Below are 22,971 nucleotides of genomic sequence, written 5' to 3' on the forward strand. Positions count from 1 at the left end.
TTTATTTACCTTAGAGAGAGTGGGGGGAGGTGTAGAGGGAGAGGGAGAGAGAGTCTCAAGCATACTCTGTGCCAAGTGTGGAGCCCAGCACTGGGCTCGATCTCACAGCCCCAAGATCATGACCTGAGCTGGATGCTTAACCAATTGCGCCACCCAGGTGCCCCTAGTCTGGATTTTAACATACAGGTCAGTGCCCTTAGTAAAGCTCAGCAAACCTGTAGCTGTAACCAGATGGCTTAAAGCAGACTCATGAAAAAACAATTAAGCGTAGGTCTGTGACATCTCAGACCTATGCTTAAAACAAGGCTGAGGTATTTGCCAAAAAACATTCATTAGGCCAACTACACACATCTGGGAGGAAGCTTATGTCCTGGGAAAACCTGGAGGGTGCCAACCTCTCCGATTCCTGGGGGAATTCTAGATAAGCGAATTATCAGGAGAGGAACTGGGTGTTTCTTATGAAATGCTCGGTCCACACAGTGCCCCTCGGTGGCCAGGTCCTTGCATGGCGCCTGCCCCTTCCAACACAGGGTCTTTGCACATGCTGTTCTGCCTCTCTTAAATAAACTCCAAAATGAATGACAAGGGCTGAGTGTCTGAAATAATTTTCTGTGGTAAGACCCATCTGTTTTCCCAGTGGGGCTATTGTTCAAATTAATGTGATTATATACTTATTTCTCTGAAAAGCTTTGGCCTTCTGGGTGGCTTTCCATTAATGCTTTTGTTTATTTTTTATTTATTTATTTATTTATTTATTTTATTTTATTTTTTAAAGATTTTATTTATTTATTTGACAGAGATAGAGACAGCCAGTGAAAGAGGGAACACAAGTAGGGGGAGTGGGAGAGGAAGAAGCAGGCTCATAGCGGAGGAGCCTGATGTGGGGCTCGATCCCATAGCGCCAGGATCACTCCCTGAGCCGAAGGCAGATGCTTAACGACTGCGCCACCCAGGCGCCCCCGATGCTTCTTTTGTTATATGAATGTTTGCTGGTTCCATTCCTCATCTTTCTTTACTTCTTTAATGTGTTTTGCACAAGCTTTCATTCCACTGCTCTCATCAAGGTCACTAAAGACCTCAGTCTCGCCAAATGCAAAGGTTGATTTCTTCCTCTTACTTGACTCTTCAGCAGCATTTGAGATAAATTATCCCTCTTGACACCTTCTTCACTTGGCTTTCGATGGACCTCATGCTCTTGGTTTTTTTCCTACCTGACAAGTTACCTTTTTAAAAGTCCCCCCTCTTCTTCCCTTCCTCTAGATACTGGAGTGCACCCAATCTTGACTCTAGGACCTCTTCCCTGTATGCATTCTTTACCTAGGTGGTTTCTCCTGCTTCAAGACCTTAAACACCATTTCCACGCTGATGACTTCAAAATCAGTGCTTCCAAAAGCAGGCCTCTCTGCTGGGCACCATCTTGATTTCTAACTGTTTAGTAGACATCACCATTTAGATGTCCAAGTTAGCATGTCTACACAGAACTCTTAATTGTCCTTCAATATGAACTTCCCTCAGACCTGTGCATCTTTTTAGTTAATAGCAACACCACTGATCCTTCTCCTCAGAGTAAAAAACCGGTGCCATCCTTGATTTGTCTCCCTCATCCCTCTACTTCCAATGCATCAGCAAGTCTCAGTTACCATGCTTTCAGAATATATCCCAAAGCTGAGCACTCTCTGCCACCCTGATAGGTTCTTCTCTCACCTGCCCTCTGGACCATGCAGTGACTTGCTTTCTTCTTGCCCTCCTAGAGCCTGTTCTTTACATAGTCCTAAAATGCTTTTTAAAGCAGTAAATCAGAGATCATTACTCCTTCTTAAAACCACCAGGAGGTTCTCAGGTACACTTAGAGTGAAACCCAACACCTTGCTGTGGCCTGTGAAACTCATCCTGAGCTGGTCCCTGCTCGCCCCTTCCACCTTCTGCTCCAGCTGCCATGCCCTCTCGCTGTTCCTTGAACACCCCACATTTTTTTGTGCCTCTGGGCCCTCATACTTTATTTGACTCCTTCTCATCCTTCTTACCTCCAGAGGGGCTCTCTCAGATCATTGGCTCTAAAGTAACTGTCCATGGTCCTATCACAGTCAGCATCTGTCTCCTGACCCTACTTCATTTTTTCTGACCATGACTTTTATCATTATTATTTGTCAATTTGCTTGTTTACCAATATATTTGTTTCTTATTTATTTATTGTCAGGCTCCCCCACTAGAATGGAAGCTCCCTGATGCTAGTTACCATGCTGTCTTCTTAAGGGCAGCAGGAAGTGCTCAAAAGCAGCCACTGAATAATGAATGAATCTTCCTCCCCTCCCCACCCCCAAATCAGCAGCCTTGTTTGTATCTTTTCTTGAAATCTCCCATCCTCACAAAGCACTTTCAACCCTTGTATACTACTTCATCTTTATATTACTTTACGCAGCCTTATTTTTTAAAGATTTATTTATTCATTTGAGAGAAAGACAAAGAAAGAGTTGGGGGGAGGGACAGAGGGAGAGAATCTCAAGCAGACTCCCCACTGAGCGTGGAGCCCAACATGGGGCTGGATCCCATGACCTTGAGATCATGACCTCAGGCAAAATCAAGAGTTTTGTGCTCAACCGACTGAGCTACCCAGGCACCCCTACTTTAAACAGCTTTAAGGCAGAAGCCCAGGTAAGGAATGGAAGGAGTTGACAAATATCAAAGGGAGAGAAGCAGATTAACATGTGAGAAAGGGGGGGGGAAGGAATTTACTCGATTCTCTTTAATGATGGTCTCAATGGCTATCATCCCAGCAGCGGTCCTTTACAGCAAAGAAATAAGCAATATCCACACAGTCTTAGCCCTTTATTTCTGCATATTTGTAATATAATTTTACATTTTGGTGAGTAGAATGAATATTTTAGCTGGGAATGGAACTGAGCAAAGAGGGAAATTGAAGGATAACTGGTAAAATAACACTTGTCTTCATTCTGTCTTCCCAGGCTACCTGCTGTTTTAACTGATACCGTGAATTAGCCTGTAATGATTATGCTATAAGCTCAATGGGGGTACTTTTTCAATGTAGAAAGGGCATATTCCATGAATAGGTCCTAAAGAAAGCATTTGCTTTCCCGAATTAATCATGTGGGGAGTTTACTTTGAATCTCCAGAATTACTGTTTTCACATTCAAGATGATGCTAATGGTATCAATTGCAGTCTTTGCACATGGCCAGCAATGCTTCCCACAGCTAGTACACCTCGGGTTTATCCCTAACTGGTATCTCTCTGCAGAAGGATGTGTCATTGTTATAGCTTTGCCGGTTTGGACTCTGAAGTTGGTAGAACTAATAAGTTAGTGTTCAAACAAACGAAGAAAACCTAGAAAACCACCCAGTCGTTAGAGCTGCATGTCAGACTTGCCTGCCCACTTATTATGGATAAACAGACATGTGAAAGCATGCTGACTGAGTTTGGATCTCCAAATGTAGATTGTGATATACACATAAATTGGTGGAAATCCAAAGATACTAAAGACCTTAAAGCAATCTATAGAAATAGTCATTATTGACTTTAGAAGTGAACTTTCATTGTTTTTCACTGAGTGGCAACCAGCTCACACCCAGTTTTTTGTAATGACATATTTCCACATACACACTAATATGGTTCACAATGATTAGGCATGGTCATTCCCACAACTCACGTAGTTTTTAAGAATTCAGGGGGAGGGGCGCCTGGGTGGCACAGCGGTTAAGCGTCTGCCTTCGGCTCAGGGCGTGATCCCGGCATTATGGGATCGAGCCCCACATCAGGCTCCTCCGCTATGAGCCTGCTTCTTCCTCTCCCACTCCCCTTGCTTGTGTTCCCTCCCTCTCTTGCTGGCTGTCTCTATCTCTGTCGAATAAATAAATAAAATCTTTAAAAAAAAAAAAGAATTCAGGGGAAGCGACTTGTTCAAAGCCAACTAATGGTGGTTGAACAGACATTGGAATTGGCATCCAGGGTGTTATTCTTGAGTGGTTCCTATTCAAGAGCTTATGGTCTTTGAAATTCTATGTTGGTTTATTTATGATGTGTTTTTCTCATCAGTGCTGCGACAAAAATATAAACTTAATCTTGGTTTATTTACTCAGCCTATTTCATTTAAAATAAAATTTGTGAAAGAAAGTAGCTCTAAAAAGCAGTTCTGCTTTTAGCTTTATCTGAAAAGCACATTGAGAGTAATACATTTTTGTCCATCTCTAGGTGAAGATGCTGCCAACTCCTTCTAAATTTCATTACATTTTCAATCTTCGAGATCTTTCCAGAATTTGGCAAGGAATGTTAACCATAAAAGCCGAGGAGTGTGATTCGGTATCTGTTCTCCTATCACTTTTCAAACACGAGTGCAACAGAGTAATTGCAGACAGGTGTGTATTATAGCACTTGAGTCTAAATGTACTATATAACAAGTTGACACTGTGAGACTAATTCCTGCATTATCTACTCAAATAATTAGAGTATTGTCTTCATTTGCTCTGGGGCTTGTCAAGCATTGATGCCATTTCCCACCTGCTGGGTCTCTTAAAAAATGCTCTGCCAGTCTGCTTGAGTATGATTTCCACAGCACATCTTTTTAAATCACCGCATCATCAGAGACTTGATAACATGCAAAGGCAAATTTTAGTTATGTATATTTTCTAAAACGTTTGAGCTCCGTGTGGGTTTTGCTTGGTGAAATCTGGGAACATGGGCTCAGTCATTGTTCTGAGCCTCAGCTTCCTCCTGTATAGAATATGGATGGTGATGTTGATCTTACAAAGATGTAAGGGTCTACCGCAACATCGCACACATACGTGGTATTCCTCAAATGCTGGTCCCCCTCCTTCCGCTCTTCCCCCTCTGATACTATAGGTCTGAAAAGGACCTTTGTGCGTTGCATACTCACAAAACTGGAAAGTGGACGCTTGCCCACTACTGAATGTCAGTCTGCACTCCTATTGCAAGTTTTAGGAAACTTTAACCCCAGTTAAGTGACTCATCTGTATTGTTAAAGAAAAATAATTACTCATGACATTGTTAAAACAATAAGGCATATAGACTTTATTCAGGACTATCGCAATGGCTATATAGACGACTGCGATGGGGTTTTGCAGGAGGGGAGAGAAAATGAGCTCAACTCCAAATATGACAAAGACAGAGTGGGAATTTATAGCCATGGGACAGTTTAGGGAGGGTCAGTGGATGGAGAACTATGGGGGAGGAAATATCAAGAGTAAGGGAGGAATTCAAGCTTAACTGACCTGGTAGGGTTCTTGCTGAAAGCAGGCTATGGTGAGTAGATATTACCTAGGTGATGGGGAATGAGGAATTTGGTCCGATATTGGAGGGTGATCAGATATGGGGATTGGGAGATTCTGGGATTAAACCCACTTGACCGGATTCTTGGTACGATTGGGTGATGCAAAGAAGGACGCAGAAGTCCTCAAGTCAAAGCCCAATTGGGAAGAGGATTCAGAGGTGCCTAAGATTGATCAAGGTGAGACTCTTTGCCAGTATTTTCTATAAGTAATATTCCATGTTATAACCCTCTTAAATGAAGGGATGTTCTTGTCTGTTCCTGTGTTCTGAGGAGTCCAAAGTGCAGGGTGGGGCCTCAGGAGGTGGAGGGAGGTTGGACATGTTCAATTAGGGAAGATGCCTTCATAGTTTACATATTTACTCCTGTATTTTTCTTTCAGATTTATAACTCCCGAAGATGAGCAGTGGTTTAATATCCATCTTGTTCGAGCAGTTGAAGAAAACATTAACCCAGATGTGACATCGTCTATTCTTCCTGAGCCATACTTTGTAGATTTTCTCCGGGAGATGCCTGAACCAACTGGTGATGAACCCGAAGACACTGTGTTCGAAGTGCCCAAAATTTATGAACTGGTATTTATTTTCACCTTTGAAAGGAGCTTTTCGATCACTCACCTAACTACCTATTTCTCCGCATCCCAGAGTCCCACCGCGGGGCTGTCATAACTTTACATTAGTTACGTATTGTGATTCATGTCATCACACACCAAGTAAAGTATTTCAGTGAAATTTAGCAGCAGTCCCATTAAAGTCAGGTATAAGACAAAGATGTCTCCTATCATCACTACTATTTAATATGGTTTTGAAAGTTCTAGGCAATGAAACAAATGACCAAAAAAAAAAAGATGTAATTATCAGATAGGAAAAAACAAAAACATTGTGTGCAAATGAGAGATGATTATCTCTTAATATAATAGAAAAGAACTGAACATCTGTTTTACTACTAACAGTTCCGTAAGATGACCAAGTGTGATATAAATATAAAACTCAGTAACTATCCTCTATGTGAAAGCCTGGCAAGTTACGGTTGATGGGCCAGATCCAGCCTTCTGCCTGTTTTGTGTGAGATTTGTGAGCTAAGTAGGTTTTTTGCATTTTTTAAACGGGGGCAGAAGAATCCAAAGAAGAATAATATTGTGTGACATGTGAATATTATATGGCATTCAAATTCGGTGTTCATACACAAAGTTGTATTGGAACATAGCCACGTGGATTTGTTTACTTATGGCCCAGGACCACTTCTACTACGAGGGTGGAGTGGAATAGTTGTGACAAACCATATGGGCCATAAAGCCTAATCCTGCCCTTTACAGAAAAAGTTTTCGAACTCTTGCTAACAACCATGAGATAGAAAATATAACAGGAAGGTACTTCATTCAATAGCAACAAGTATTGGTAAAAGTAAAACTTTTATCTAGGGATAAACATGATAAAACTTTACTTGATTAAATGGCAACACATCATTCTCCCTAAATTAATGTATAGGTTTCATGAAGTTTGAAACAGGACTTCAAAAGGATTTTTTTTTCTCTTAGAGAGAAAGTGCACACTCACGGTGGCATGGGTGAGGGGGGTAGGGGCAGAGGGAGAGGGAGAAAGATTTTTTTTTTTTAAGATTTTATTTATTGGGGCGCCTGGGTGTCTCAGTCATTAAGCGTCTGCCTTTGGCTCAGGGCGTGATCCCAGGGTGCTGGGATCGAGCCCCACATCAGGCTCCCTGCTCCGCTGGGAAGCCTGCTTCTTCCTCTCCCACTCCCCCTGCTTGTGTTCCCTCTCTCGCTGGCTGTCTCTCTCTCTGTCAAATAAATAAATAAAATCTTAAAAAAAAAGATTTTATTTATTTAACTGAGAGAGATAGCAAGAGAGAGCACAAACAGGGGAGAGAGAGAGAAGCAGGCTCCCCACTGAGCAGGGAGCCTGATGCAGGGCTTGATCCCAGGACCCTGGGATCATGACCTGAGCCGAAGGCAGATGCTTAACGGACTGAGCCACCCAAAATCTTAAGCAGGCTCCACGCTCAGCATGGAGCTCAATATGGGACTCAATCCCATGACCCTGAGATCATGACCTAAGCTGAAACCAAGAGTCGATGCCTGACCGACTGAACCACCCAGGTGCCCCTCCAAAAGGATTTATTTTCAAGATTTATTTATTTATTTGAGAGAGAGCGCAAGCCTGGGCGAGGAGCAGAGGGAGAATGAAAGAGAATCCCAAGCAGACCCCGTGCTGAGTGCAGAGCTGATACAGGGCTCAATCTCACAACCCTGAGATCACAACCTGAGCCAAAAGCAAGTCAATACCCAGCTGACTACACCAACCAAGCGTGCCCAAAAAGATTTTTTAAGCAGGGTCACAAACAAAGTACTTCTGAAGTGCATGTAGGTCAAATAATTAAATGGGGGAAAAAATTTGCAAAAAAAATTTGTGCATATTTACTTCGAAACAATTTGACCCTATCAACAATGTAAAACTTCTGTGTATTTTTTAAAATCCGTAAACAATATTAAAATGCAAATACAAACAGAGAAATATTTGTTATATTCCAATCATAGTTCCCGTGGGTGGGAGTTGGTGTTGGGGTTTTTGAAGGGAAATGTCGAGGAATGATTTCATACTGGCACCAGCTAATGCAGTTAAGTTTAAGGCCTCTGAAAATGGAAATAACTGAAAGTCAACTAATCCATGACAAATGTTTGGAAATCCATTAGGTTTTTTATTTTTATTTTTTTAGAAGACTTTATTTATTTATTTATTTATTTATTTATTTATTTAAGAGAGAGAGAAAGTGCCGGGGGTGGGGGGGGAGCAGAAGGGGAGGGAGGGCGAGGGGAAAGAGTCTCAAGCAGACTCTGCCCTGAGTGTGGAGCCTGACATGGGGCTTGATCTCAGGATCCTGAGATCATGACCTGAGCTGAAACCAAGAGTCGGCACTTAACCAACTGAGCCATCTAGTTGCCCCTCCATTAGGTTTTTTTTTTCTTTTAATTATAATTACTTTTGAGAGACTTTACAATTGCTGCTTTCATAGATTTTGGCTCTTAAATATTATTTTTCTCTCTCTCTGCACTCACAGGTCCCATCCTTTGACTTTCTGTCTGAAAAACTCCAGTTCTACCAGAGACAGTTCAATGAAATCATTAGAGGAACATCTCTTGACCTAGTGTTTTTTAAAGATGCAATGACTCATCTTATTAAGGTTCTAACTGTTGACTGTTTGCTTATATAAATAGATCATGTAAAAACTGAGCAAATTTCACAGATAAATGTTTTGAGAGAAGTATGTAGTTTCAAGTAGTGTATAGAAGAATGTCCATAGGTTGGGTCGGTTCACTGTGTCAGAAAACAAAGGCTTAATCAGAAACCCCTTAGCTGAATCCAGCTACATGACAGCAAATGCCTTTCAAGGCCAAATTGATGGGTTTTGTATTCAAAGCTTTTGACACGTTGAGTCAGTTTTTCCTTTCTAGAAAGTAAGCTAGAGAACCCTGTGAAGAAATAGTCCCTCTTCAAATTTTATTTTGTTATGATGGGAATCCTGTTCCATTCCCCACGGAGTAAAAGTTGATGCTTTTAAGAATGTCAGTTTCATGACTGGCTTACAGATTATGGCAAACTGATGAGGAAGGAGTAAGGCGGGTGCGCAGGACTGGTGTAAGAACAGAAACCAATTAGAGACAACACCCAAAGGAGCATGGTTTGATCCAAGTCTGAAAGGCTACAGAAAGGAGCTGTTTGTTTGTCTCATGTGTAGACTGAAAAGGAGTTTCTACAGGAAGTCAGAACACAGTGTCAGGAGGTTTGATAAAGAGGCAGCTTGCTCTGTGTTTATTATACATTTGTCTTCCTCAAAGTTGGTGAATTTCCAGATGTCCTAGTGCAGTTTCACATTCATCCACTCAACAAGTAATTATTGAGTACTCACTATGGCAAGGTCTTGGGGGCCTGGGACCCCCAAGTGATTAACATGTTTAAAATATAATGATAGAATTAATACATACCAAAGTGTTGTGACTATGTGCCGTCTGTAAAACTTCCACTTTTTAACAAAAAAAAAAAAGGTTTTTAGTGGTGATAACAAATGTAGTGATCCATCTAAGTCTCTCCCTTAATCAGGGGCATTAATGTAAAAGGGAGATTTTTAGCAATCTCTTCAATTGGCCTGCATAAAATTTGAACCACAATTCCAGCCTTATCCTTATTGAGGAAATCAGCCATAGAAAAGCAGCACAAGACTAGTCCAAGACTTTTTCTACAAATGCCTTCCTGCCCCCTTGTAAGTAGAATTTTGGCACTTCCTTGGCAGAGATCCAATAGAGGTAGTATTCACTGTAGAGCTTGGTGTCTGGCTGGGTCAGTGTGTTAGACTGAATAATAAGCAGATAATCCGAAACTTTCTGGAGATTGGGAGGAGTAGCTCCATCACACATTGAGTCAGAAAATGATAAAATTACACACACACACACACACACACACACACACACAAAATGGCTTTGAAATAGGAAATAGGAAAGCCCATTTGTTCTCTCTTTCATAATGGGCCAGGAAAGAATTTGAGTTGAATAAATGAATAGGAGACATTAATTTAAAAAACTCTGACATATCTCATTAAAGGAAAAAGTCTAATGTAGTCGACAAGTATGTGTTCAAAATTTGGATTTAGGTAGGCAACAAAATGTAAACGGTTGAATTCTGTTTTTCAATACATACCATTTTATTTCCAAACAGATTTCACGAATAATTCGAACATCATGTGGAAATGCGTTGCTGGTAGGTGTCGGTGGTTCGGGAAAACAAAGTCTTTCGAGATTGGCCTCTTTTATAGCGGGATATCAAATATTCCAGATTACATTAACCAGGTAAGATGAAATAAAACACAGCAGTACATTTTTCTGTAATTAATTTCTCTGAAGTAAAATGTTCACTTAAAAAAATACGACAATTTGGTGTATTTTTTTAAGTTAACTTTTTATTTAGGTGTAACTTACTTGCTGAAATGTACACAAATCATGGGTGTCACAAAGTAAGTACACCTCGGCCGTTAGCCTGCAGATGAAGAAATGAAATACCAGCACCCCGGAAGTGCCCCTTCCTGTCCTGTCCTGTCCCAGTCATTACCCTCCCAAGGTTAACTATATTCTGACTTCTAAACCCACTTAATTTTACCTATTCTTGAACTTTCCGTCCATCAAATGCTACGGAGTCGACTCTTTTGTGCCCAGTTTCTGTTGCTTGTATTCTGTTTGGGAGATTCATCCGTGATGCTGCGTGCACCCACGGTTTGTTCATTCGCGTTGCTGTATAGACCTCCACGGTCTCACGTATGACCGCAGTTTGTTACCCGCTGTGCTGTTGACGAACATTTGTGGGGATTTTTTTGGCAAGTAGAGCTGTCATGAATATTCTTGCGTATGACCGAGTATACTTGCGGAGATAGAATTGCTGGGTGTGGAGTGAACATATATTCAGCTTTAGTCCATCCGAGGAGTTGTTTTCCACAGTGTTCTACCTACGTCCACCGACGGTTCATGAGAATTTCTGTTGCTTTTACATCCTGGTGCAGCTTTGGCCCTGGAGTCGTTTTCCCTTCAGCAATGCTGGTGGGCGTGTCCTGGTATGTCTCTGTGGCTTCAGTCTGCATTTCCCGTGGCTAATGTCGAGCACATTTTCACCTCTTATTAGCCATTTGGACAGTCTCTTTTATGAAATATCTGTGTTATATCCTTTGCTTCTTTTTTTTTTTCCAATTAGGGTGTGATTCTTTCTCTTAATTGATTTTTAGGAGTTCTTTATATGTTTTGGATATAATTCTGTTGTCAGAGTGTATATTACACATATCTTCTCCAAGTTATTGGCTTGCTTTTTCACTCTCAGTGGGCCTTACCTTTTTTTTTTTAAGATTTTATTTATTTATTGGGGGGGATTGGAATGAGCAAGGGGGAAGGGCAGAGGGAGAAGAAGAAGCCAACTCCCCACTGAGCAGGGAGTCCAACCCGGGGACGCTGAGATCATGACCTGAGCCGAAGGCAGACACTTAACTGACTGAACCACCCACGTACACGTCAGTGGATCTTACGTTTAATGAAACTTATCAGTTTTTTTTTCCTCTTTATTTTAGTGCTCTTTGTATTGTGTTAAAAAAAATATTTGTTTACCTATGAAGATATTTTCCTGTGATTTCCTTTATATTTGAGAATATCATGTGCTCCTTTTACATTTAGAACTATAACCCATCTAGAATTTATTTTCTTATAAAGTCTGAGGTAGGAGTTAAGATTATATTTTTCAATAGAGATATCCAATCACTCCAACTCCATTATTGAAAAGGTCATGTTTTTCCTGGCACATTACAGTGTCATTTCTTCCCCATCAGTCAACTGGTCATGTCTGTGACTACAGTCTGTTCCACTAATGTATCTATCTCTGTACTATTACCACCTGTTTCAATTACTGTAGTTTTAATATATCTTGAGCAACTTTGTTGTTCTTCTTCAGGATTGTCTTGAATGTTTAGCTTTTTGTAGTTCCTTATAAATTTTAGGTCACTTTTTAAATTTAAATTTAAACCATTTATACACACCACTCTGCTACCAAATAGATAAAAAATTGACAAGATACAAATTACAAGAGCAGATTAAAAAAACATAAAGTGTCAAATATCTAGAGATTAATTAAATTAAATTACATCATTTGTCAACATTTAGAAATTAGGAGATTTCACCTAAAAAATGGATTTCTGACTTCTCTTGAAAGTTGGAAGATCTGGCAACACTGTGCCTGCATCCCAGGTGGCCGGATCCGAGCAGCATGCCTCCTGAGATGGGACATACAATCCTCCAGTTTACCAAAGTGTTAACTGTATTTTCTCGTTTTCTGTTTTCTTGATGCTCTGGCACTGGGGTCCTGCTGACTGCGCCTCCAGGGCAAGCCAGTTCTTAGAGACAGTTCACGGCTTGCTCCAGGAGTGTGCCTTTCATAAGTAAACCAACCAGTCCAGAGCTCATACTCTGAACCACCACATCTATCTGGCTTTCTCCACCAGGAAGCGATATCGCTCTGCCCTAATCACCCCAGAGCCAAAGACCAGTAACTAGTGACAGAATCTATGCTCTGGAGCCCATTGAAATTATTCAAACAAGCCAATCCTAAATCTGTTTAGCCTGCCTACCTTTGCCTATCTCATGGAAACCACAGTAAAGGCTGTCGCCCATGGTTCCTCTCACTCCTTCCACCTCCTGACTGACCCTGGTGCTTCCCCACGCAGCCCTGTACGGTGTGGCATATCCCCTCCTGTTTCTTGGGATCTGTGAGTATAAGATAAGCCTCTTTCTTCATGGCAGTCCTTTCCATGTCTGTGTCTCTGACCATACCTGACTAAAGCAAATCCTGGAAACATTTTAAAACAGCAGGGAAGGTGGGAGTAGAGAGGAGTCAGTGGGGACAATTTAAAGTAGGACTTTATAGTCCCTAGTATATTGATAGGACTTAGCAGTTGATCTGCTATGGAGTGAATAAGAGGAAAGAAGAAAGTCTAGAATGACACATCTAGTTTCTCTAGTGGTATTTATCACACTGCACTATAGAAATGCTTGTTCACTCATCTGTCTCCTTCACTAGGCTGTAAGCTCCCTGAGGATGGACTATTATAACCTTCGTCTTATCTACCATTACTATCAAGTGGGTACTTTTAACCAACACCATAAAAATGTGTGTTGAACAAATAAACAAACGACCATAAGTTTTAAGGGGGGTAAAATGGGAATTCAGTCCAGTACATGCAGAGAGTGACATGTTTGCAGAATGCATGGTTTCCATAGTTCATTAGACTCATGGGTGTGGAGTTCAGGAGTGGGTGCTGGAGATGTCAGCACAGAAGTCTCAGTGGAGAGAACACTTTTAAAGTAACAAGGAGTATGAATAGGGTGCATAGTGAGGAGAAAAAATGGCTGAGGGAAGAATGCAGGGGTCTCCCAACATAGAGGAAGGGGACTTGCTTGCAGTGGAGAGTGAGAAGAAGAGGCAAGGCAGAGAGGAGGAAATCCAGAGTGGTTTCTAGAAACCAAACTATATCTCAGCAAACCATCTTACCAGTTTCTCTTCTAACGAATGTCCCCCTTGGCAATTATCTTGAAAGGCATGTATATTCTCCTTTCAGTGGAGTTCCTTTTGCCAAAGTCTATAAGATGTTTTACTGTAGTGCCACTCTGAAGGGGGTAGCTGGTCCTCCTAGTTTAAAATCGGCTATTTATTCATTCGAATGCACTTAAGCCAAATCATCTCTAACGCCCGCAGCAGCCTTTACAAGCAGATATTAGCTTCATCTTGCAGAGGGCAAAACAGAAGCTAAGAAACGTAAAGAAACATTTCCAAAGCTGCAGAGCGGGGATTTGAATGCAGGTCCTTCTGGTTCCAATGCCTGTAGTCTTTCCACTAGCCCCTGTGGCTTACACGCAACTCCCTATGACTTGCACCATCCAGCCTCCTTCGAGTGAGGATGTCTGTGTTATCAGTTCACTCACGAGGATTTACACACAACACTTCAGAAAATGTCTGCTTTATTTCTGCACATCACATCACCTCCAGTAGCATATACATTTAGTAGGAAACAGAGTAAACAGAAAAGCAAAGGCCAAGATCTTCTTGTCATAATCTGTAACTACGTAATTATAACATTTCAATTATTTATATCACACTGCGTAATGCATATTCTTCTGTAGGCTGTCTCTGTATTTAGCCACTTAAAGAGATGCACAAATTACCACTGTATGTAATTTATCACTAATTTTATTTATAATTTATCTTGACTTTCTTAACCAATCCAGACTCATCCAAGTTTCAGATTAGTTTCAGATGTTATGCGTATATTCACTCGGGCAAAATCTGTTGTGGAAGATTGTCAGCTTGCAGAGAATAAAAGTTCATTTCTGAATTTCTAATTATTCTTCATAAGTCACTTCTGGTGAATTCCCATTTCTCACTTCTCAAGTTAAATAAAATATACTTGTTTTGAACGGTGTGTTTAGCAGACACTCTTACATAATATCTCTTGGAGCAGGTGAAGATGCTCTTCTTACCATGGGTTATATTGTCCTTTTTAGACAAATCACGATTATATATATATATGTATATTTAATTTTAAATTTTCTACCACCCTTTTTAGGTCTTATAATGTGAATAATCTAACAGAGGACTTAAAAGGTCTGTACAAAGTTGCTGGTGCTGATGGAAAAGGTATCACCTTCATCTTTACTGACAATGAAATAAAAGATGAGGCATTTCTAGAATATCTTAACAACCTGTTATCTTCAGGGGAGGTAGGTCTCAAAACTAGAGAAAAAGTTCATATTTTAAAAATGTAAATTATATTTGAACAGAAAAAGCAGCAACCCTTTGCAAGTGAGGCCACTTAACATACATTTTTCATTTTAGAAATGATTAATGTATAAGAGGTGGTAGATTTTTTTAAAAAGCTGCCTGTGAAATTAACGCTGCCCACCTCCGGCACAATTTTGTATGCATTTTGTATGCGTTGTTCCATTTTAAATATGATTGCTTACTTATTCCATCAGTCTTCAATTTGGTCCTGTAATTTATTTTAGAAGAATCAAAGTCTCTATCTAATCGTCAGGAGTATAAAAGAGATGAAAGGGTTCTGCAAGCTCTAAGTAGATGTTTGTGTCCCCACTTGTGACATCACCTTTGTCAGCACTCCCACGATCACTCACATGGTTGGTGCTTCATTAGAAGGACTCATGGGGGCTCAGCATACAGTTGTACTCATGTCTAAGATTTATGACAGCAGCACAGCAAGGATTCACAGCCAAATCGAGACAGAAAAAGACACATCAGTTGGAATCTGGAGAAATCCATGTGCAGACTTCGTATGTTCTCACCAAAAGGGTCATACAGAAGTTCTCCCCCTCCAGCAGCGAAGTGCAGTCACTCACGCGCGGTGCTTCCATTCAGGGAAGCCTGTTGGAGATTTGGAGCTGAACAGTTTTTATTAGGGGCTGGTCTGGTTGTCCTCCCTGCCTAGACACAACTGCCAAAATTCCAGACTCCCAGAAGGAAAGCAGATGTTCACCATATATCACAATGTTTGTATAAATAGTCCAGGCACAGAACAACCTGATCACTTAGTAATGGAGGAGACATTCAAAAACCAAGTTCCCAGCTGACGGCCCAGTGCCGGCCCTGCAAGCATACTCTGCTCAAAATCGAGCCCGCTGTGTTAACTCTTCCCTGCGCAGTGGTGTCTGTTGATGCTTGCTGCTGCATGAGCTCCTTGACTACCTTGGAGAGAGGACTTCTTTCTGCAAGATGGTGGCATAGAAAAATCCTGACTTCACCTCCTCGCATAGAAGCACCAAATCTACATCTACATATGGATTATTTCCCTCTGAAAAGATCTGAAAACTGGATAAGCTGCTTCTCCACAACAAAGGATAAAAAGACCACGTCAAGATAGGGAGGAGAGGCAGAGACACGGTCTTGCCCAAAACCTCACCCTCAGCACAGTGACATGCAATAGGGACGGTTCTCGCAAATGTGGAGCTTCTCCTGGAGGAGTGAGGGGTTGGTCATCAGACACCCCAACCCCTGGAATATACACCAGAGAGACAAGCCCCCAAAATATCTTAGAATACCAATGGGAGAAAAAAAGGAAAAGAACGAAATGAAAAGAAAAGAAAAAAGAAAAGAAAAGAAAGCTAACAGGGCTGACATGCAATGCCCCAAAGTGCTATAAGACTGAGATTCACTTCTAAAGGGCTCCCGTATAGTCTTACCCCAAGACCCAGCCAAACAAACAAACAAACAAACAATCCCAGCACTTTGAAAAGAGGTGGGATTCATTTGCTGATCTTAAAGTATCAACTGAAGGGGGCAGGGGACAGTTGAAACTCCCCCCAGAGATGGGGTTGCTGGTGGATGCCAGTTTTGTACTTTATACCTACCCTGCTTGCACAGGTGAGCAAGCTTGGACAAAGCACCCTCCTGCCACCTTATTAAGACAGGCAGGGGTGAGTGAGTGGTCAGTGCTATCCTGCTGCATTGTTGAAGTTGGAGAACGTGGGTGGTTGTGGCACTCCCCTGCTCCCTGGCTAGGGCAGGTGAGATGAATGTGGCATTCACCTTCTCCCTAGGTAAGGTCAGCAAGCATGGGTGGTTGTGACACTCCCTTTCCTTGGCTGGGGCTGGCAAGTACAAATGGTGGAAACATTCTTCCACGCCAGTCTAAAGCTGGTGTGCACACTCAGACAAGGCACTCACAGCAGTCCTGAAGCCCATGGGAGCATGCAGTTAAAACATTTTCCTGCTTCTTTCCTGAAGCTGGCAAGCGTGCCCCTCCTATACACTCTCCAGCTGCCTAGTTAAAGCCAGCAGGCACGGGCAATCTACATGGGGATGCCCCTTGATTGCCTGATGCTGGTGGCCAAGGAAGCTGGCATTCCTGAGCTCCACGGCAATGTAACAGTTGGAAAGACAGTTCTTGGCAGGCCACCACACCCAGGACACTGCACAGACAGCAGACTGAAACACGACTCCAGTCTTCCTGGGAAAAAGGCCTATTTACTTAGCTTGGAGCTTCTGCCAGAGGGACAGGCTTTAGGTTTCCCACACATCTAGAGGTTGAGGAGACCCACAAAGGGAATGTAAGCAGGAGGACACCGTCCTTTCATAACCCCTTGGCCTTGCAATAGCTCAACAAAACCTCCTGGAAAGTTTATATATTTGTCTGGAGCCCCAACTTTTGCGATCTGGAGAGACTTCCTAGTCTGGAGGGCAGCAGGGATATGGTTGTGGCCCTACAGGACTGTATGTGTTTGCATACTTTAAAAGCTGTTGCCTAAGGGTCTAGATTCCAGTCAGCCTGAAACTAGGTACTCAATGAGATTCCTCCCCCTTGGAACACTGGTCTTGGTGCACCCTCAACAGCAGGGACATATCAACAATAGATCAGGTGGTTTAGATAATCAAAAAGTTTTGTGAGACACCAAGAGCTAGGGCAAAGTTGAATGAGAAGGTCCATCACCTACATAAGGCCACTTCTTCAAGACTGGGAGAGGTAGCTGTTTTGCCTCATAGAAACAAACCCAAAGAGTCAGGCAAAATGAGGAAACAGAGAAATAGGTGCCAAATGAAAGACAAAACCTCAGAAAAAGCCCTTGATGATATGGTGGTAAGTAATATAACTGATAAAGTATTCAAAGTAATGGCTATAAAGATGTTCACTGAACTCATGAAGGGAATGGATGAACACAGTGAGAACTGTAATAAAGATATAGAAAACATAAGAAAGTACCAAGTAGAGGTCACAGAGCTGAAGAATTACAATGACTGACTGAAAAAATACACAGGAGGGATTCAACAGCCGCCTGGAAGAGGTGGAACAGGTCAGTAGCTGGAAGACAAAGCAATGAAAATCAGAGCAGCAAAAAGAAAAAAAAATTAATGAAGATAACTCAAGGGATACATGGGACAACATCAAGTGGAATAAATTTGCATTATAGGAGCCCCAAAGGAAGAAAGAGAGAAAAAGAGGCAGAAAACTTATTTGAAGAGTAATAGCTGAAAATTTCCCTAACTAGGGGAAGGAAACAGACATCCATGGCCAGGAAGCCCAGAGTTCCAACTAAGTTGAACTTAAAGAAATCATGAAGAAATAGGAAATCCGAACAGACTAATTACTAATAAGGATGTTGACTCAGTAATCAAAAACCTGCCAACAAAATTATAGGCCCAGAGGCTTTACTGGCAAATTCTACCAAACATTGAAAGAAGAGTTAGTACCTATTCTTCTCAAACTCTTCTACAAAGTTGAAGAGAAGGTAACACTTCCAAACTCATTCTATAAGAACAGACTGACCCTGATACCAAAGCCAGACAAAGACACCACAAGAAAAGAGAATTACAGGCCAATATCCCTGATGAGCATAGATGAAAAAATCCTCAGTAAAACAGCAAACTGAATTCACAGTACAGTAAAAGGATCATACACCATGATCAAGTGGGATTTACTCAAGGGATGTGAGGATAGTTCAACGTCCACATCAATCAACATAATACATCACATTAACAAAATGAAAGATAAAAATCTTATGAGCATCACAACAGATGCATAAAAAGCATTTGACAAAGTTCAACATCCATTTATGATTAAAAACTCTCCAATGTGGAATGGACACAGGGAATGTACCTCAATAAAGACCATATATGATAAACCCACAGCTAATATCATACTTAACAGGAAGGTTTTTCTTAGGCAAGATGAAGAAATAAAAGGCCTCCAAATTGGAAAGGAAGAAGTAAAACTGTCAGTATTTACACATCACATGCTATTATTAATATAGAAAATCCTGAGGATTCCACCAAAACACTGTTAGAACTAATACACAAATTCAGTAAAGTTTCATGATACGAATAATATACAGAAATTGGTTGCATTTTTATACACTAGTAATGAACTATCAGAGAAATTAAGAAAACAATCCCATTTAAAATTGCATCAAAAAAAGAATAAAATACCTAGGAATAAATTTAATCAGAGGTGAAAGATCAGTACACTGAAAGCTATAAAACATTGTTGAAAGAAATGAAGAAGATGCAAATACATGAAAAGATATTTTGTGCTCATAGACTGGAAGAATTAATATTGTTAAAATGTCCATACTATTCAAAGCCATCTACAAATTCAATGCGATAGCTATCAAAATTCCAATGGCATGTTTCACAGATATAGAACAAAGAATTTTAAAATTTATATGAAACGACTAAAGACCCTGAATAGCCAAACAATCTTGAGAAAAAGAACAAAGATGGAAATATCATGATCTGTGATTTTAAACTATACTGCAAAGCTATAGTAATAGTGGTACTGGCATAAAAATAGACACACAGATCAACAGAACAGAGAGCTCAGAAATAAACCCACGCATATACAGTCAATTAACTTACGATAAAGGAGCCAGGAATACACAATGGGGAAAGGACAATCTCTTCAATAAAAGGTGTTGGGAAAACTGGACAGCCGCATGCAGAAGAAGGTAACTGTACCACTACTTTACACCATGCACAAAAATTAACCCAAAACGGATTGAAGACTTGAAGGTAAGACCTGAAACCATAAAACTCCTAGAAGAAAACATAAGTGGTAAGCTCCCTGACATTGGTTTTAGCAATGTTTTTATGGATTAGACACCAAAAGCAAGGGAAACTAATGGAAAAATAAACAAATGGGACTATATCAAACTAAAACGCTTCTGCACAGTGAAGGAAACCATCAACAAAATTAAAAGGCAACTTACTGAATGGGAGAAGATATTTGTAAGTCACATATCTGATAAGGGGTTAATATTAAAAAATATGTAAAGAACTCCTACAACTCAATAACAAAAAAACCCCGATAATCGTCCAGGCAAAGGATCTGAATACACATTTTCCAAAGAAGATATACAGATAGCTGACAAGCACATGAAAAAATGCTCAACATCATTAATTGACAGAGAAATGCAAATCGAAACCATTACAAGATAGCACCTCACACCTGTCAGAATGGCTGTTATCAAAAAGATGAGAAATAACAAGTTTTGATAAGGACGTGGAGACAAAGGAACCCTCATGCACTATTGGTGGGAAGGCAAACAAGTGGCCACTTGAAAAACAGCATGGAGGATCCTCAAAAAATTAAAAATAGAACCACCATGTGATCCAGCAATCTCACTACTGGGTATCTATCTGAAGAAAATGAAAAGACTAATTCGAATAGATATATGCACCCTTATGCTCATTGCAGCAATATTTATAATAGCCAGGGTATGGAAACAACCCACATCTCTATCAGTGGCTAAATGGATAAAGAAGATATGGCACGTATGTATACACACACATGCAACGGAATACTACTTAGCCCCAACAAAAATATAATCTTGCCATTCACGTGCACATGGGTAGATCTCGAGAGTAGTAAGCTAAGTGAAATAAGTCAGAGAGAGCCAAATACTGCGTTCTTTTGTTTATTATGAGATATCTAAAAAAACAAAACAAAATCCAGACTCCTAGATACAGAGAACAGATTGGTGGTTGGCAGAGGGAGGGGGAGTTGCTGGGGGGGCAGTGGGAGAGATGAGCAAAGGGGATCAAGAAGTACAAACTTTCAATTATAAAATAAATCATGGGGATGTAATGCATAGCATGGGGAGCGTAGTCAAGAATATTGTGTAACTTTGTATGGTGACAGATGGTAACTAGACTTATTGTGGTGATCATTCCCCAGTATATACAAATGCTGAATCACCTGAAACTAATATAATATTGTATATCACTTATACCTGAATAAAAAAAACCACGAACATAGTAAAAAATGACCTCAGACCCAGAATTGAAACTGTATGAATCGGAGAACACAGGGCATCACTGGACATTCTAAAGAGATTATTGGAATGGTAGAGAGATACATTTTTGGTGATAGCTATTTGAGCAAAGGGAAGCAAAATTTCCTCCTGATTAAACTGCTCAATAAAAGGATGTATTCTTGGTAATCTCTGGCAAATGAGGGATTTTAACTGTGGAGATGCAGAAAGAAAATATGAAAAAAGATGACGTGGGGGAAAAGAAGGACTAGACTTTGGCAGTGAATTTGTGTGGGGAACTTGTAAAATACAGAACACTGTCTTGTCTGTTTCTCAAAGATCTCAAATCTGTTTGCACGAGATGAGATGGATGAAATCACCCAAGGTCTAATATCGGTGATGAAAAAGGAGCTGCCTCGCCACCCTCCTACCTTTGATAATCTGTATGAGTATTTTATTTCAAGATCAAGGAAGAACTTGCATGTTGTTCTCTGCTTTTCTCCAGTATGTTGTTATTTTATATATACGTGGGAGGAGTCACTTATTGAAATGTACTTAATAGTTTACCTTCTCTGGTGAGATGGTTTGCTCAGAAACTAACATTTGTCACACTGAATTGCAATTAACACTTTACTACCACCAATCTCCACTGGAGGAATCTCATACTGAAGTGTAATAATTTAAAATATTTTATTAGAAATTATTGCATAGCCTACAACTTCCATTAATTGCCTAGAGATACAGATTGCTTGAATTGTAAGGGATTTGGTGATGTAATCTTGTCCAGCTCTTCCTCCAATACAGACATACCATCTAGAATATCCCTGATGTAGGTTTGAATTTCCCTAGCTCACTGTATGATCCAGTAAAGTAGCTATTAGACATGTATGGACATTTAAATTTTGATTGGTTAAAATGAAGTAAAAATAAGAATTCAATTCTTCAGTCTCATTAGCTCCATTTCAAGTGCTCAGTAACTACGTATGGCTTGTGGCCACCATACTGGACGGCACAGATATAGAACTTTTCCACAATTAAGGTTGTATCGGGCAGCTCTGCTCTGCAGGTCTCACTAACTTACAAGCCGACCTGCTTAATTTTTAGGTAGTCTAATTCCCAGAGAGGTCTTCTATGGGATGAATTAAATTTAGTCTTTCTGTTTTTTTTCCGCCTGTGATTCTGTTTCGGCTTATAAAATGAATCTGATCCCTCCCTGCCCCCCATACTGCTCCTCAGATATTTAGAGGAAGATTTTGCAGATTCCTGAAGTTGTTTCCTTTGTAGTCCAAACACCTCCCACCCCTTCTGCTGTTCTCACTTGTCCTCATGTTCAGACCATCCTGGTAATCTCTCTCTAGCAGAGTTCTAGTGTCACTTTCCTCCTAAAGGTAGCTTTTAGAATCCAACCCAATAATGCAGATGCTGTCTTAGGGCAGGGAAGAGTGTGGAAATACTTCCTCCCTTCATCTGAACATTTCATTGATACATTAGTGCAGCCCAAGGTTTTTTTTTTTTTTTTTAATTGTGATGTCACACCAGTGGCCCAGAACGTGTAAGCCTCTCTCGAGCCGATTTATTATAATCCCTCTGTGTGTCTGATGCTTTCTGACTTTGCTGTCAACAGGTTGGTGAGAAGTTCCGTGCCCGTTCTTTGAAATTTCCTGGCTTGATATCAGGTTGCACCATGGACTGGTTTAGTCGCTGGCCAAAGGAGGCTTTGATTGCTGTGGCCTCCTATTTCCTTTCAGGCTATAGTATTGTCTGCTCCAGTGACACCAAAAGACAGGTCGTAGAAACAATGGGCCTCTTCCATGACATGGTTTCCGAGAGCTGTGAAAATTATTTCCAACGGTGAGTGGCTTTCCCTAAGTGTCGTGGCTGCAGAACCACAGAGTTCTCTCCAGGAGGAATTCCGTGCAGCAGCCAGATCGATGGAGTACAAACTCCCAGCTGCACTTAGATTTTTTTCTTGCTTTGATTTTCTAGTGATTATGTATTGAAATAATGATAAATCAATGAGACTTTAAAATTAACTAGTGTCCATACTTAAGTACCTCTTTCCCTCCAGGCCTCAAAGGAACAGATGCTTAATGAATCACTTTATTTCATTTGCTTAATTTTTTTTTGAAAATGACTTAACTAATTCATTATAAACTGTTTAAAATTAGTTTCTTATTCAAATGCATTGTTTATTTTGATTAAAGAAGTATGCTGTTTTAAAGTTTCACCATTGCCTTATGTTAAGGGACATTTAAGTTTTGTATTTGCATTTCTTAGTCTTGACAATGTTTTCACGCCAAATAATTTTTAATTGACTATAGGAGA

At 40.6% G+C, this 22,971-nt stretch overlaps 1 protein-coding gene across 1 annotated transcript in view; it reads left to right on the plus strand.

Moving 5' to 3' along the window:
• The window catches only part of DNAH8 (dynein axonemal heavy chain 8), a 380,399-nt gene that overhangs the window by 226,630 nt on the left and 130,798 nt on the right, over nucleotides 1-22,971 (plus strand). Inside the window, exons 59-65 of the mRNA XM_026482812.4 lie at nucleotides 4,205-4,368; nucleotides 5,680-5,872; nucleotides 8,373-8,495; nucleotides 10,025-10,155; nucleotides 14,457-14,610; nucleotides 20,986-21,150; nucleotides 22,271-22,497. Of these exons, the coding sequence (XP_026338597.3) occupies nucleotides 4,205-4,368; nucleotides 5,680-5,872; nucleotides 8,373-8,495; nucleotides 10,025-10,155; nucleotides 14,457-14,610; nucleotides 20,986-21,150; nucleotides 22,271-22,497 (1,157 nt within the window). The remainder of the gene's footprint in view (nucleotides 1-4,204; nucleotides 4,369-5,679; nucleotides 5,873-8,372; nucleotides 8,496-10,024; nucleotides 10,156-14,456; nucleotides 14,611-20,985; nucleotides 21,151-22,270; nucleotides 22,498-22,971) is intronic.

The sequence above is a fragment of the Ursus arctos genome, unplaced genomic scaffold (genome assembly GCF_023065955.2).
Source record: "Ursus arctos isolate Adak ecotype North America unplaced genomic scaffold, UrsArc2.0 scaffold_31, whole genome shotgun sequence".
Lineage (NCBI taxonomy): Eukaryota > Metazoa > Chordata > Mammalia > Carnivora > Ursidae > Ursus > Ursus arctos.